Source organism: Bos mutus, chromosome 10 (genome assembly GCF_027580195.1).
Source record: "Bos mutus isolate GX-2022 chromosome 10, NWIPB_WYAK_1.1, whole genome shotgun sequence".
In the NCBI taxonomy this organism is placed as follows: domain Eukaryota; kingdom Metazoa; phylum Chordata; class Mammalia; order Artiodactyla; family Bovidae; genus Bos; species Bos mutus.
In genome coordinates, this window is record NC_091626.1 from 62,380,269 (window position 1) to 62,396,083 (window position 15,815).

The window sequence follows — 15,815 nt, forward strand, 5'->3', positions numbered from 1 at the left end:
TGGTAATCTCATCTGAGCCTTTCCACTTTTCTTCCAGAGAGCTAACACTTCAATGTGAAACTTTGTAAGTTTTATCGAGACATGTGGTGTATCTGATACAGTGCCATCCCTCTTAAGAGCTATGTGGCTTAGAGCTAGTTTGGCGGATCACCCCAAACTGTATCACCTGTTTAAAAATCATCAGTTCTTCTGAGGTTTCCTATGTGGAGCTTCTTTTAACGCTCTCCCTAACCTTTTGCCCCTCAGGTCTGGTCTTCCTTTTTTATATAATATTAATGCATACAAAACTTACACGTTGTATGCAGGTTATGAAGCATAAAAAATGAAGCCCCGAACCTACCACCAGTCTTAAGATGAGTACCATTGAATCCACCTGCGTGTTTCTCCCTTTCCTTTCCTCTGCCTCACACCTTAGAGGCCACCACTCTCCTGAATTGTCTCTCATTTCCTTTATAAAAAGTCTTCACATATGTATCTCTAAACAATACACTGTTTTTTTTTTTTTTTTTTTTGAGTTTCATAAAAATGGTATCATGCTAAAAATAGTGCTTTCTTTACTACCATTGTTCCTCAGATCCATCCATGACGTGCGTAGCTGTAGTTAATTAGTCCATTGTGTGATTATAGCATAATACATTTATCCATTTTCCTGTTGTGAATATTTGGCATGTTTCCAGTTTTTGTAATTATGAGCTGTGAACATTTTTGCACGTGTTTCCTGGCGTACACATAGAAGAGTTTCTTTGGGGTATATTATCAGAAGCAGTTCCCCTGGGTCACAGGTAGTGCAAATTTTGAAGAAAAGAAATACAAACTATGTTTTTAAGTCCTTGTACCAATTTATACTTCCATCAGCAATATGTAAAAGTTCCCATTGACATACTTCCTTGCCAACAATTGGCAAGGCCCCACCTCCTTAAATTTTGCCTGTCTGGTGAGTATTAAATGATCTCTCAATAAAATGTAGGCCTTGTCTCTTTTTACTGGACGTTTCCTTTATATTACCTTTCTCCTGCTTGTTGGCCTGCCCCTGTGTTCTAGACCCTGTGATAGCTTGGAGGCTCAAGTATCTACAGTGTAGACCTTTTGTCTGATCCTCCCCTTAGGGGCAGTGTTTACTGTGTATTTTCTCCAGTTTGGCTGCTTTAATTCTGGCAGCAATACCCTTAATAAGTCAGGGCAGGATGAAAGGATTGGAGATGACCATAGATTTCTAGCTTTAAACTAGATTGCAGCATCTCTCTCCTTAAAGCAAAGGTTCTTAACCTGCAAATAAAACTGAATTTGAATTTAATTAGTTGCCTTCGTAATCCCATGTATGTTAATTTGTGCATTTAAAATCATTATTCTGAGAAGGGCTCCATAGATTTCTAGACAGCCAGAGAGGATTATAACTCCAAAATAGAAAAAGGGCTGAGAATTTCAGCCTTGGAGAAAGTTATTTATGAAGTGTCTAGAAGACCAGGGATCTGGGGAAAGATTCCCTTGATGTCAGCCAGATGACTTTCAAGATACTCATCCCCTATTGGAAATGAAATCTTGTGTTTTTTCTGTCCCCAAGACAAGCTTACCAATGTTCAGAAGTAAACACTTTGCAGTGAAAAGAAGATTTAGTGACTTCTTGGGTCTTTATGAGAAGCTTTCAGAGAAGCACTCCCAGAATGGCTTTATTGTCCCTCCTCCACCTGAGAAGAGCCTAATAGGTAAGCCTATTAATTCTGCTTAGATTTTTTTCCTTTGCATTCTTTCTGCAATATACTTTCTATTTAGTATGTGAGATTACTTCTAATGATAGTGTAGAATCCAACAGTTAGAAAGGAAGCATTTCCAACGTTTTCCTATAAATCACATGAGGGTTAGAGATACAGCATGTTTTGACATGGTCTCTTTCCTTGGGTGCAGTAGGAGGCCTAGGTTTTAGTTTCCACAGAGTGTGTGTGTGTGTGTGTGTGTGTGTGTGTGTGTGTGTGTGTGTGTTGGTATCCTGGAGACTTCAGTGGTTGCGATTCCCTCCAAATTGAAATGTACTCATTGAATGAGGGGAAGGAGGTCAGGCAAGGAATCTTCCCATTACCATCAATTGATATCTGCTAATCTTTCCCAGAGTCCCATGGCCCCCTTTTAGAAAACATGTGCTCTGGAAGTCCCAGGGTTGAGAACCTTCAACACTTTAAGACTAGTATGAAAACTGACTCTTGTATAAAGAACCTTTTGTTCATGCTTATGCATGACATAGAAGTGGCCTTTGGTTGTATTTTGTAGAGCTCCCTCATTGCCTTCCTCCTGGCGCTTTTCTGCAGCCTAAAGCTTTTCATGATGATTTATAGTTTTCTTGTTTTTTTCTTTTAAAATTGTGTTCCAGGAATGACAAAAGTAAAAGTTGGAAAGGAAGATTCTTCTTCTGCAGAATTTCTTGAAAAACGGAGGGCTGCTCTAGAAAGGTAAGTACAATAAAACTATTTTCCTGAGTGCCACGAGAACAAATGAGGCGCTAAAACTGAGACTTAATAACCATGAGACGTTGGCTAGAGTTAGTAGTGGTGAAACTTGAATGGGTTGAAGATTCCCACCTCCGTGTTGTCTGTAGCCTTTCCTAAGTCTCTTTCCTTCCCACATTAGGAGCAGAGCATCCTCTTCTCCTCTCCTGAGTGAGCAGACAATCATATTCTCCTTTTCAACAATCAGTCAGGAGTGGTTCTGCAGTCTCTTTCCAAGCAGTTACTTTTCGTTCCTTTTTGGAAATGTGAAGAGTATGAACTTACATGTGCTTATAAGCAGAGTCATATAAGTGCCCTGAGGATATTTTAAAGTAATGAAAGACATCGTACCCCTGCCAGCATTTTATAATGCCCCAAACTTTGTAAGGCCAAGCCAACTAACCAGATAACTGCTTACCCTGTAGGTACCTTCAGAGGATTGTGAATCATCCTACCATGTTACAGGACCCTGATGTCAGAGAGTTCTTGGAAAAAGAAGAGGTTAGTATTGTACAAACTGAATTTCACAATTCATATCTACCCCTGTGAAATGAAACTAGTTCCTTCAACAAATATTTGAGCACACGCATATAGCCTAGTCTGACTGTATCATAGTTTATAGGTGCCCAAAAGTGACAAGTGTCTTTCAGCCTCTGAAATAAAAGCAGCTCTGCCTGCAGTCAAAAGTAACTGGTTGTAGAGGTCAAATTGCAACCCAGTTTTGTCTTACTGGATCAACACAGTGATCTGTTTGTCAGGTCTTGGCATGTCCTTCATAGGTTACTACTTGGCTTCGATTGAATGCTTATTTTGTGCCAGGAGCTATGGAATTTTAGTTCAAAGCCGTTTAACCACAGACCTCAGAACTGCCAGCATGTAGCAAAAGTGTTGGTTCAAGTGGACAGTCTTTTAACAGGCTATGCATAGGCTATTCATGACTGAAAAATTAGATACAGTCCAGTTGCTAATAATTGAGAAGTTAGTAAAATATATCAATACAACAAATACTTAATGCTCATCATAAACAGAAGGTATACAGAAATTCATTGGAGCATACATTTGAAGAATGATGAGGGAGAGGGATAAATCAGGAGTATGAGATTAATGGATATACACTACTATATATAAAGTAGATAAACAATAAGGATTTGCTGTATAACACAAGGAAGTCTATTCAGTACCTTGTAATAACCTTATCATGGAAAAGAATCTGAAAAAAAAAATACATATCTATATACATATACAACTGAACCACATTGCTGTACCCCTAGAACTAACACAGTACTATAAATCAACTGTACTTCAGTTTAAAACAAGAATTATTTAAAAAAATAAAAAATAAAACAAGAATTATAAAATGAAACAAGAAACAGCATATAAACATAGCTGAATAAACACGTTAGTCATTAAGAATCAAACACTGGAATAAAACAATGGTGTATCTCATAGGAAAGAAAAGTAGAAGGAAATAAGTGACAGTGTAGAACTGTTGTTTTGTAGTTATTTTTTTATTTTGTTTTTATTTAAAATTTTTTCTTTAATTTGCATATTGTATATATGACTCAAAATAAGAAAATGGTACTAAGTATATGGGTTGCCCACCAAAATGAACTTCTTTAATTAAAAATTCTGTCTAATGCTCTAAATCCTAGTTCTCTGAGATTCCTAAATCCATTTTTCCTTTTCATGCCCTCATACCCGCCTGCTGCCGTAGAGCAGGGTTTATCTCCAGTGGCACTGTTGACATTTTGGGCTGGATCATCCTTTGTTGTGGGGATGTCCTGTGCATTGTTGGTTTAGCAGCATTCCTGGCCTCTAACCACTAGATGCCAGTACCCTCCCCCACCTCCTGTCCCCAGGTTTTTTTTTATCTGGTTGTGTCCAGAGTCTTAGTTTTGGCAGTATTTTTCTTAGTTCAGCATGTGGAATCGTTTGTAGTGGTATGTGAACTCTTAATTGCAGCATGCGAGATCTAGTTCCCTGGCCAGGGATCGAATCCGGGTCCCCTGTACTGGGAGCACAGAGTCTTAGCCACTGGACCACCAGGGAAGTCCCCTGTCCCCAGTTTTAGTAAGCAAAATTATCTCCATACATGACCAGCTGTCCCCTGGGGGCAAAATGGCCCTGAGTCTTAACTCTCAAGAGTCCTGGGCACTAAAATCTTAATTGTTCAGCGTGGTATACTACATATACTATGGATTCTCCAGCATCCTTTTCATACCTTAGGAAAGGAGTGGGAAGACTGAACTAGTCAAATTGTTTCTAAGTATTTGGCATGCTTGACTAAACTAGATGTCCATAAAAGTAGCCTCAATCTATTATGCTCCTTTGTTCCCTGAGGAAAATTCGAATGGAATTACAGCTTCAAAGTGTCTCTCAAGATTTTAAGTCTAGCTGTGTGTGAGTATGCATCCACAAAGAACTTTTAACTTTTAAACAAAAGCATTTGGTATTTAAGCAGTTCATGCCTGGGTAGGCAGATAATCTCAATATGAGGTCACCTGGCCACATAACACACACTGCCTGTCTTTCTGCACACAGTATCAAAAGCTGACAATTTTGCTGATTCTCTTTAATATGGTCCTTTGATTTTTTTTCTCTCCACATTGCTAGTTAAGGATTTGTCTAACTGCCCTTGAAAATAATAGCCTACAGTTCAGATAATTTATTCGGCAAGTTTGGGGCATGACATCTGATGGATACTAATTCTTCTGAACCTAAAATAGGGGCAGCAGATAACTTGCCACCCCGCCTTCTTGGTCTTGTAGCTGCCACGTGCTGTGGGTACCCAGACATTGAGTGGCGCTGGTCTCCTCAAGATGTTCAACAAAGCTACAGATGCGGTCAGCAAAATGACCATCAAGATGAATGAATCTGACATTGTGAGTAGCACTGGGCCTCTCAGCTTCCCCAGCCCCCTCAGGGTTATGGGTCAGAAGCCTTGAGGAGTCTTGAAATTTCTGAGATTAGAGACTTTCTTTTTACAATAATTCAGTCCCTTAAAAAAGAAGAAAAAAACTGCTAAGGAAAAGACAGCTCTACACCTGTATGATGAGTAGCCTCCTTTAAAGCTTTGGGCCTGTGTGTTTCAGTGGTTTGAGGAGAAGCTCCAGGAGGTAGAGTGTGAGGAGCAGCGCTTACGGAAACTGCATGCCGTTGTAGAAACTCTAGTCAACCACAGGAAAGGTAACAAGCTTCTGACATGCACTTGGAGCTGGGGGGAAGCTGATGTCTCCAGTGAGCTAGAGATGGGAGGGCATGTTGTTCCCAAACCTCTCAGCCGTTCAAGTTGAAATTCTCAACCCACTTGGTCCTTGATGTTCTGATCAAAGAGATAATGCCTTGCGTCTCCTGACAGGAAACATGCCTCTGCTGCTGAAGGCATTGTACTCTTTACCCGGGAGGAATGCAGAGAAGCCATCCCAGTTACAGCTTGACCTGGGATTGTGGGCTTTGGTTGGTGGCATTGAGTTGGTGGCTTATATCCAAAACGATGCTACATGCCTTAGCTACATGGTCCAATGAGAAATATGTAAATGTGGGAAACCATGTATGTCTCCTAACCCTTCTTCACCTTTCTCTGGTGAGATTTGCTTAAGAGCTAGTGAAATTTGCCAAGTTTGAGTGCTTTAAACATGCTGATAATCAGGAGTCTAAACAGGCAGAAAACCATTAGATGTAAGGGTTGGCAAAATATGACCCAGCCCCCTGGGTCATATCTAGTCATAGACATATTGGTCATGGACCTACTACTGTGGCTGTAAGTGGTTTTTAACATTTTTGAAGAGATGGGGTGGAAGGGTGGGGGAAGGGAGCAAGGAGAGTGAGCCATATGTGGTCGGCAAAGGTTAAAATACCTGGCTCTTCACAGAAAGTTGTTCTGCTCTGGTGCACGTAAGACTATGCAGTGTGTACATACACTCTCTCTCATGCAGGCAGGCTGCTTACTGTGAGCTCTAATGTGAAAATCAGAACTGTGCCATTGGCCTGTTTCTATTAACTGGCCCCTGGTTCTCCAGGAGCATCAGCACTGCTCCATCCAAGTAAGCTTAACCTAGGGAAACTGAGGGCAGCAGGCACTCTCTTTGCTCGTGTGCCCGAGCTGCATCACCCTCGCTTTCTGAATTCAGTTGGCTCTAATGTAAGTGACCAGATTTGCAGAGCCCATGGTTGCCAGACACGCGGGGGCCAGCATAGCTCAGGCACCCGGAGAGTGCCAGCTGACTTGTCCCTCTTCCTCGGGAGATCAGAGGCTCTGCTGTCTTCCTCCTTCCAGAGCTAGCGCTAAACACAGCCCAGTTTGCCAAGAGTCTCGCCATGCTTGGGAGCTCTGAGGACAACACAGCACTGTCACGGGCTCTCTCCCAGCTGGCTGAGGTGGAAGAAAAGATCGAGCAGCTCCACCAGGAACAGGCCAACAATGACTTCTTCCTCCTCGCGGAGCTCCTGAGTGACTATATTCGCCTCCTGGCCATAGTCCGCGTAAGCATCTCGTTCCTCTCCTCTTTTTCCTCCACTGGATTTAATTTGTCTTTTCCTTTGCTCTTCTTCTCAAGATGGTTTCATCCATTATAGCTTGAAATAGGTATAGTTTTTCTACTCTCAAAAGTATCTTGTGAACTGAAACATCCATTAAACTCTTAGTTGTCTCTGAGTCATTTTGAGGCCCACAGCCAGTATTTTAAATCAGCTTGAAGAAAAGACCACTCTTGAATTTCCAAGTAGGCCCTTCCTTATTGTTGAAGCTGGACAGCATCCCATATTCCTTTCTTCAAGCAAGGCTGTTCCAGGCCTAGGTCTGGGCCCCTTGGAGCTGTGACTTCCTCAGACCTCTGGTCTTTGCCTTCTTAACAGTATGCGGCAGCTTGGCCCCAGTAAGAGCTCTTGCTGGCTTCCACTTTTCCCTCCAGTGTGGGCTACCAGGTAACTACACACAACTAGTGTGTTGCTGCATGGAGGAGTGTGGCCAGGGGGCTGAGGGAGCTTGTCACCAGAGCTGTGCTGTGCTGACCACACTGGTGACAAGACTGCAGCCTGCCCCTCAGGTCAAGCACCTCACCTTCTCTTCTGGTGACCAAGGCACTCTGGTTCCCTGATCTTTCAGAATGGCTGAGGAAGCTTCACTGGGCAGTGAGATTAGCTCTTGCATGGCCTCTCTGAGACAGAGGAAGGAGCCAAGAGGGAACCTGGCACCTGCCCTAATAGGGCCTGAATCTGCCTGATCCGGGTTGGGACCAGAACATCTGAGCCTCTGAGTTGGAACAGAGCCACACAAACACTCTATCTCTCCCCCCATCCCCGAGCTCTCCCCAGCCTGAGAGCTCCTGCATTGTCAGGAGCCACGCTGCCCCCAGCACTCATTTTCTCCGTGATAGAGTTGCTTAATATAGTCTGTAAGATTGCTCACTGTCCTCTCCGTTTGCTGTTTGGTTTGCTGCTAACTCCAGAGTGATAAGAGGCTGGAAAAATAACCTGTTCTGGCATGCTTGGGACAGGTCAGACTACTTAGACTAGAAAGCCACCCCAGGGAAGGGTTCTCTCTGGGGATGCTTTCAGAGAGCAGTGTTGTCTGGGGCTTCTGGAGAGCTCAGCATTTGGGTATGACCCTCAGGCCAGGAACCCTGTATGGAGAGGGGTGAGGGAGGCCTCATTGAGGCAGCTCGCCTTAGTGCCCAGAACTGCAAGCTGGTCTTTTCTCAGAGACCCCACCTGCCCTTCTTGTGGTCATGTGCTGGCAGTGGGACTGGAGAGATGAACAGATGTTACTTCTCTGCTGAAACCTGCAGCTGTACCACAGTTAGCCTAGGGTTTTAGGTTGGATTTGAGGTCACACCTTACCTGATCCTTTATTCAGCTGTTTAGAAATGGCAGATAAGCAGCAGTGACTATGCAGGGGAAGATAAATTTGGTGTCCTTTCACTCCCTGAGGTTCAAGTCTTGGCAAAGGCCTGAACTAAGGAGGCCTGGAAAACATCCAGGGAACTCTCACAGGGGAGGGGAGCAGAAGGAGCGGTGCTGGGAGGCTGCCCCAGGCAGAGGCCTTTCATCCCAGCCTCTTGAAGCCTACAGAGCCAGTGGGGGTGCGGGATGATTTGGTTAGCCCAACAGGCATCCTCTGGACATGCTGATTGTGATCAAGGAACTGAAAACAGGGAAGACCAGCAGATGGACTTCGGAGAGCTTCTTGAAGGCCCTGATAGCCGCGAGCAGTTGAATGTATGGATGAGATGATGTTTACTTAGTATAAAGATCTGTTAAGCTGAAGGTGGTGGGGAGATCTGTCAAGCTCACCCTGTATATTGTTTGGGTGTCAGTATAGAGTTTGCTTCCTTAGGTTGGTCTTCTCTGACGTGTCTCCCAGGCTCAACTAGGTCCCCAAGTGTTTTTTTGCAGTACTCTGCTTGTTTTTTCTGTACTCTGCATTCTTAGGATTACTTATTGGCAGTTAGTAATACAATGTCAGGCTTTCCTGTTAGATTTCAAGCTCCATGAAAGCAGGCCTATGTGTTTCATTTCCTACTATATTCTTAGCCCTTGGCACAGGGCAGGCATTTAAGGAAAGTGTGTAGACTCATGAACTGACTGATCTCAGGGAGTCCGTTTGAAAGCGATAGATTGGGTATGGGCATCAGACCACCTGCTTGCCCTGGGCCATCCAGCCTTGGGAGCAGCATGACGCAGGTCTACTGGAGCCTTGGAGAGAGGTCTTACCCAGGCTTGTGCTTTTGGACGTTAAACTTCCAGCTGGGCATTAACACAAGATTGTGGAACCTGCCCTTGCTCGGCCCTTCCCCAGCACAGCCGCTGGGAGAGCCCCCTCCCCCCAAGGCAGAGCCAGCAGAGCGCCTGAAGGGCTGGTTGTGCTTTTCCCCAACCTTCACCCCTACAGGCCGCCTTTGACCAGCGCATGAAGACGTGGCAGCGCTGGCAGGATGCTCAGACCACCCTGCAGAAGAAGCGGGAGGCTGAGGCTCGGCTGCTGTGGGCCAACAAGCCGGACAAGCTGCAGCAGGCCAAGGATGAGATTGTAGAGGTGAGCCACTGCAGGGACATTCTGGCTCCTGAGTGAGTCCGGGTTCCACCCCACTGAGCTGCTTAGAACCCCTCAGCAGGCAAGAGAACTAATGGAGTCTAAAGGACTGCTGCTGCTGCTGCTGCTAAGTCACTTCAGTCGTGTCCGACTCTGTGCGACCCCATAGATGGCAGCCCACCAGGCTCCCCCGTCCCTGGGATTCTCCAGGCAAGAACACTGGAGTGGGTTGCCATTTCCTTCTCCAGTGCATGAAAGTGAAAAGTGAAAGTGAAGTCGCTCAGTCTTGTCCGACTCTTCGAGACCCCATGGCCTGCAGCCTACCAGGCTCCTTCGTCCATGGGATTTTCTAGGCAAAATTACTGGAGTGGGGTGGTCTAAAGGGCAGTGGCCAGCAAAGCTGCTGCGAATGGCCCAGGGTCTGCCCTGAGATTGGGCCCTCCTCCTCCTCTCCTGTTCCACCCACACTTGCCAAATTAGAATCTCTGCAGGAGCAGTCCTGCCTGGGTCTTTGAAAAGCTCCAAGGTGATTCACATGTGCCCTTCCGGTGAGAACTAAATTCAGTTCTCTGGGCCTCCCAGCCTTGCTGGCAAGTACCTGAACTGGAGCCTCTGGGGAACTAGATTTCTTAGGAACCAGACTTGGCCTGAGACACATGGCACCTGTTTCCCAGCCAGTTCCAGAGGTGACCTCTACTGGAGTCTGGATTACCTGTGGAATCTCCATATCTAATCTTACCCAGAGGGACAAACAAATGACCAATTGAGGTCTCAGATACACAGTTGCTGTTCAGAGGTAAAGACTTAATAGTAACTCCATAATATGTTAAGGGATCCTTTCTTTCCTCTTTCTTCCCAGTGGGAGTCTCGGGTGACTCAGTATGAAAGGGACTTTGAAAGGATTTCAACTGTGGTCCGAAAAGAAGTGATACGGTTTGAGGTAAGATAGAAGACCCTCCTTCTCACCAGTGTGCAGTGCCTGGTTTAGTGGTGGTACTGGTTTTGTCCGTGTCTCTACTGAGTAGGGAGACAGACGGCAGTGCCAGCGACTTGGCAGTTACTGTGAACAAGCATGGCTGTGTGTGTGTGTGTGTGTGTGTGTGTGTGCGCGCTCACGTTTGTGTGTTTGTTCCTGAGGCAAAGTGGCTGTCCTCCACTGGTTGCTGGACCAGAGCAGTTAGACACAAAACAAAGCTTGCCCTGTCATAACCCCTCTGCTCCCCTGTCCTTTCTCCTCGCTTTCCCACCCTGCCACCATTCAAGAAAGCCTTGCAAGAGGTTATTGGGCTGGAAATTGTAGCTAATCCAGCTGCTGCCTCTCCTTTCTGAGGCTGTGTTCAGCCTTGGTCAGCAAAAACATCACCATCCTGTCAAGAGGGGAAGGAGCAACTGTCAGGATGGTCAGTGTAGAATCCTGTCTCCTTTAGAAAGAGAAATCCAGGGACTTCAGAAACCACGTGATCAAGTACCTCGAGACACTCCTGTATTCACAGCAGCAGGTATGTAACTTGTGCATGGCTTTCTTCCTCTCCTGCTTGCTTGGGCCAGCTGCATACTTGAGACTTTGGTGACAGGGTGGTCTGGCATACATCAGGGGTCTGGACCCTGCTTAATCAATAATTGAACATAAGTCCTGTTTCTGTAATGTGGAGCATCCAGTAGGGTCTTTTGCTAATAAGCAGGATAGCCCTAATCCTACAGTGAGTTAGTTTTTAAGGACAAACCCCAACTCTACTCTCCCTGTAACCCCCTGATACCACCTAGCCCTCTTGAGGCTGAGGCCCCAATCGGTATGTGGAACAATGACCCTGTTGTGAGGAGCTGACTGACCTGAGCCAAGCTGTGGCCCCCACGGGGGTACTTCCTCTGGGGCAGAACCAGGACTGTCTTCAGACCTTGTACTTGATGCTTCCTTCAGTCTAGAGAGGTAAGGGTAGTGTGGCTGGCCAGCCAGTCTGTCCCAGGGTCCACTCTCGGCATACCCATTTGCTCAGCGTGGCCTCAGCCTAGGCCAGGCTGAGGAAATGGTCTCCCTGTGCTGGCCAAGGGCACTTGGGGGAGTGCCTTGGCTTGCTCCCCTTCCAGGCTCAGGCTCTGCCACTCGATGGGAGCACTTGCTTACTGATCCCACTTCTTTGCAGCTGGCTAAGTACTGGGAAGCCTTCCTTCCTGAGGCAAAGGCCATCTCCTAATGGACCGAGGACACCAGAGCCACCTGCCTGACGCTGCCTTTTTATACACTGTCCTCCACCTCTGCCGGGCCCAGTGATGCATCCTGCCTAGCCTGGACTTCACCCCTTCCCTCCTGCCCCCACGACCGCGCTGTCCCCAGTCTCTCTAACCGTTACTTCACTTAGCTTCCATATATATTTTCTTACCTGAAGGAATAGTTTCTTGCTTTAAGCAAAAGTCCTATACTAGGTGGTGGAATTAGGGGATGGGGTGGAGTATTGATATAAATATATAAATACAAATGTATATTTTTCAGGATGTGGTTAGGAACTGGGGATAACGTTTTCTGTTACTCCTGACGGTGCCATGAAAAGATTATGTAATAAAATACTTTAAAATCGGGTCACATGACTGAGAATGGTGGTGCTTTTTGCTCTAGGCTGGGGAACAGTTGGGAAGCAGCTCTAAACAAGAAGTGCCAGGGAGAGTTGTGTAATGAGTTCCTCTCCACAGGAGCTCGTGGGCCTTGGCTCCTGCTCCTCCACAGGACTGGGGTTTCCTTTGCTCTCTCTACCCTAGCTGCCTGTTCTGAGGGACTCTTAGTAACTCTTACTCCTGCTTCTTTAGGGAAGGAGTTTTAAACACGTCTCTTATAATAAGAGGAACAAAACCAGTTCTCCCGCAAAGGAGGCAGACTTTCATTTTTATTCCTGCCCTGTTTCTCTAAGCTGCCCAGGGCTCTCTGAGAGTTTGCCTTCTGATAGCAAAGCCTTGTGTTCCGAACTTCTTTTTGCCACCTATCAAAGCAGGTGCTCAGTAGACTGGTTTATGTTAAAAATGTAAAGGACTGATAAGGACTTAACAGTTCACCCCACTGACAACAGAACCAGGCACTCTGCCTTGAGATAAAGTCATCCCAGAGTTCCTAAACCTTCTGAGTTCCAAGAAGCTTTACGGTCTATGCCCAGGAGAGAGCATGTCGGCAAGAGGCCCTGGTATTGTGAGCACAAGCCAAGGGCATTCAAAGGGGTCTCTGTGCTGGCCTGGCCAGGGAGGCCCAGTCTCAGATGTGCCCTTGCTGGGCTTCCCCTCAGCTGCGTCCACAGCTGCTCAGCTCGCTGCTCAGAGCAGACTGAAGCCACTGTGTGGGGCAGGGCTGGCAGACTGCCTGCAGAGGAGCTTCATACTCCTAGCCCCACCACCCTCAGATGCCCTTGTGAGGGCGCTCCAGACCCAGTGTCTGTTCTTGGGGTGAGGGATAGGTGTCAAGGTTTGGGGAGGGGCAGCCTGAGGCAAGAGAAGGCAGTCAATAGCACTCATCTCCAGTATTCTCCAGCATACCTGCCGGATGAGGGAGTGCCTATGCTGGCAAGTATTTTTTTCAATATGCTGATTTTTTCTTTTTTTTTTTTTTTCAAGAAAAAGTCACTCGTCTCTCCCTTCCCCTAATATCCTTATTACCACCTTTGATATTACCCTTCCAATCTTACTTATGTGCTTGCTCTGCTTAGTTATAATAATGGACACATAAAATACTTTGTATCCGGCTTTCATCATTCAACCCTGTATAAGCTATAAGCATTTTTTCTATTTTGTTATGTATTTTCACAGATGTTTATTTGTAACGCTCTGTAATTTTAAATAGAGTGACTGTACCATAATTCTGACTCATCCCTTGTTGTTGGATTGCTGGTTGGTTTGGGAACTTTTAGAATTTTAATATGATTTTAAACTTACAGAAAAGTTACCGGAATATCACGAAGAACTCCCACTTACCAAGTGCTTATATTTTACCCCATTTGCATTATGACTGACAATTTGCTTCATCTGTATTTATATGTTGTATTTTCTCAATCACTGAGAGTCAGTTGTAGATATTGTTACCCCTCTACCCCAAAACTTCAGTAAGCCTTTCCTTAAGAAAAAGGACTTCGTCTCATAATTTATAACCGTAACCACTTGTCAGAAGCAGGAAGTATAATGCTGACGTCACGCTGACACTGACGGAATGCTGTCATCTACCCCTGCTCGCCGTTTAAATGGTGTCAGGTGTCCTGGTGCTGTTCCTTACGGTGATTCCCTTTTTCCTGATGCAGAATCATGTTACATTTAGTTGTGATACATGCTTAACACGTGTCTCTCAATTCAGATGTTTTTCCTTTTATTACCTTGGCCTTTTCGAAGAACACAGCCAGACATTTTGTAGAATGTTCCTCAAATTGGATTGGTCTCATGGACTAGATTAGGGTTTGGCATGTCGGGCGGGAACATCACAGAAGTGATGTGTCCTCTGTGTGTGTCTGAAGTTGGCAGGTGATGTTAGTTGATCCCATTAATATTGACGTTAGCTCTGTGATCACTTGGTTAAGTTAATGCCTGCCAGACTTCCCCTTTCTAAGTTGACTTCTCCCCTTTGTAAGTAACAAGTTACTTGTGGGGGGACACTTTGATGTCATTACATACTTTGTTCTTCATTCAGTGTGATTTTCTAACTCCATAGTTTCTTCTACACTTGTTTGACATTCTACTTCTAAAGGAAAGTATCTTCCTCCCTACTTATTAATGTTTGTTTATAGGTATGGTTGAATGGATTCCTATTTACTCAAAGTTGCGAGGTATTGCTTTGATTCTCAAACCATCCCAGATTTCTAGCAGGCTCCTATGTCTTTTAATATGTCCCTTTCATTTTTTTTTTTTAAACACTTTCTTACTTTCTGGCTTAAGGTGTTCCAGACTTACCTTGTATCTTCCCAGCCCCAGCCGTGGAATCAGCCATTTTTTTCCCAGGGAATCTTGATTCCTTTGAATGGAAAATGATTTTAAGAAATCAAGATCTGGGTGCTGAGTGCCCATTGCTACTGGAATGTCATTGCTTCTAGGCTTTTCTTGGCAGACAGAGCAAGGAAATAACTGTAGATAAAGATATATGGAAATATTGAGGGAGATGGAGATAGATGATATAAATAATTAAAAATCATGAATTCATAGTAGCCCCATAAATTTTATTCTTATCTCCCTTTTTCATATTTTTAACTCTCTGAGAAAATTTTAAACTTTCTCTTTGCTTTGTTTTGTTCCATCCAGTGATCCTCTTGATGTAAGTCTGTTTTTGTTATTTCCTGGAGACAGACTCCCTTCTGGTGTCAAAGCTTCCTCCTCAGAGCTTTTCTCTCTGTCCCAAGGCTCATGGAGCCAGCTGCCTTCAGGGCCTGTGCATTTCTGTGCAGAACTTGGAAGTTAAGAAGACCAATAGCAGTTTACCCGTACTGAGCCAGAGGCCGGTACGCGGGGATAGGGCCACAATGATGGAGTTGTTCCACTTGGAGACTCAGGAGGAAAAAATTGGAGAAGGGGATGCTTGAACTGTGTCTTCAAGGTGAAGAGGTTTTTGTTCCTTCCGTGGGACCGTCTGCCTTCCTGTGTCATGTCATGAGAGGTGGGCCCACCTAGGGAATACCAGTGGCTTGAGTGGCCAGGTCAAGTCAGTGGACGGCCCATGGAGTGGTGAGCAGGAGCTGGATGTGGCCAGGTCAAGTCAGTGGACGGCCCATGGAGTGGTGAGCAGGAGCTGGATGTGGCCAGGTCAAGTCAGTGGACGGCCCACGGAGTGGTGAGCAGGAGCTGGATGTGGCCAGGTCAAGTCAGTGGACGGCCCACGGAGTGGTGAGCAGGAGCTGGATGTGGCCAGGTCAAGTCAGTGGATGGCCCATGGAGTGGTGAGCAGGAGCTGGATGTGGCCAGGTCAAGTCAGTGGACGGCCCATGGAGTGGTGGCAGGAGCTGGATGTGGCCAGGTCAAGTCAGTGGACGGCCCAGTGGTGAGCAGGAGCTGGATGTGGCCAGGTCAAGTCAGTGGACGGCCCATGGAGTGGTGGCAAGAGCTGGGTCACACCGTGCCTGTCACCTGTGGTGCTCTTTGAGCATGACCCTGCAGGTGTGGGGAGCTCCTGGAAGGACTTAAGCAGGAGATAGCATGGTCACATTTATGATGTAGACACATCAGAAGATACAAGGCTGGAGGCACAGAGAGTCAGCCAGAGTGCTGAGGAGGGTAGTAGTAATGGAGTCCAGGCTCAGGGAGAGGAGTCAGTGGCAGCAAAGAGCCCCTGGGGGCTGCTCACTGATACGACGAAAGGC

General features: G+C 45.8%; 1 protein-coding gene across 3 annotated transcripts in view; it reads left to right on the forward strand.

Annotated features, from left to right (window-relative positions):
• SNX1 (sorting nexin 1) overlaps nt 1–13,340 on the forward strand; it is a 38,138-nt gene extending 24,798 nt beyond the window's left edge. For all 3 annotated transcript variants that reach the window (XM_005894530.3, XM_070378061.1, XM_070378063.1), the window contains exons 6-15: nt 1,562–1,703; nt 2,363–2,441; nt 2,903–2,978; nt 5,246–5,359; nt 5,570–5,663; nt 6,754–6,959; nt 9,367–9,510; nt 10,367–10,447; nt 10,935–11,006; nt 11,649–13,340. In XM_005894530.3, coding sequence (XP_005894592.1) covers nt 1,562–1,703; nt 2,363–2,441; nt 2,903–2,978; nt 5,246–5,359; nt 5,570–5,663; nt 6,754–6,959; nt 9,367–9,510; nt 10,367–10,447; nt 10,935–11,006; nt 11,649–11,699 — 1,059 coding nt within the window. In that variant the 3' untranslated portion in view covers nt 11,700–13,340. The remainder of the gene's footprint in view (nt 1–1,561; nt 1,704–2,362; nt 2,442–2,902; nt 2,979–5,245; nt 5,360–5,569; nt 5,664–6,753; nt 6,960–9,366; nt 9,511–10,366; nt 10,448–10,934; nt 11,007–11,648) is intronic.
• Nucleotides 13,341–15,815: the final 2,475 nt, after the last annotated feature.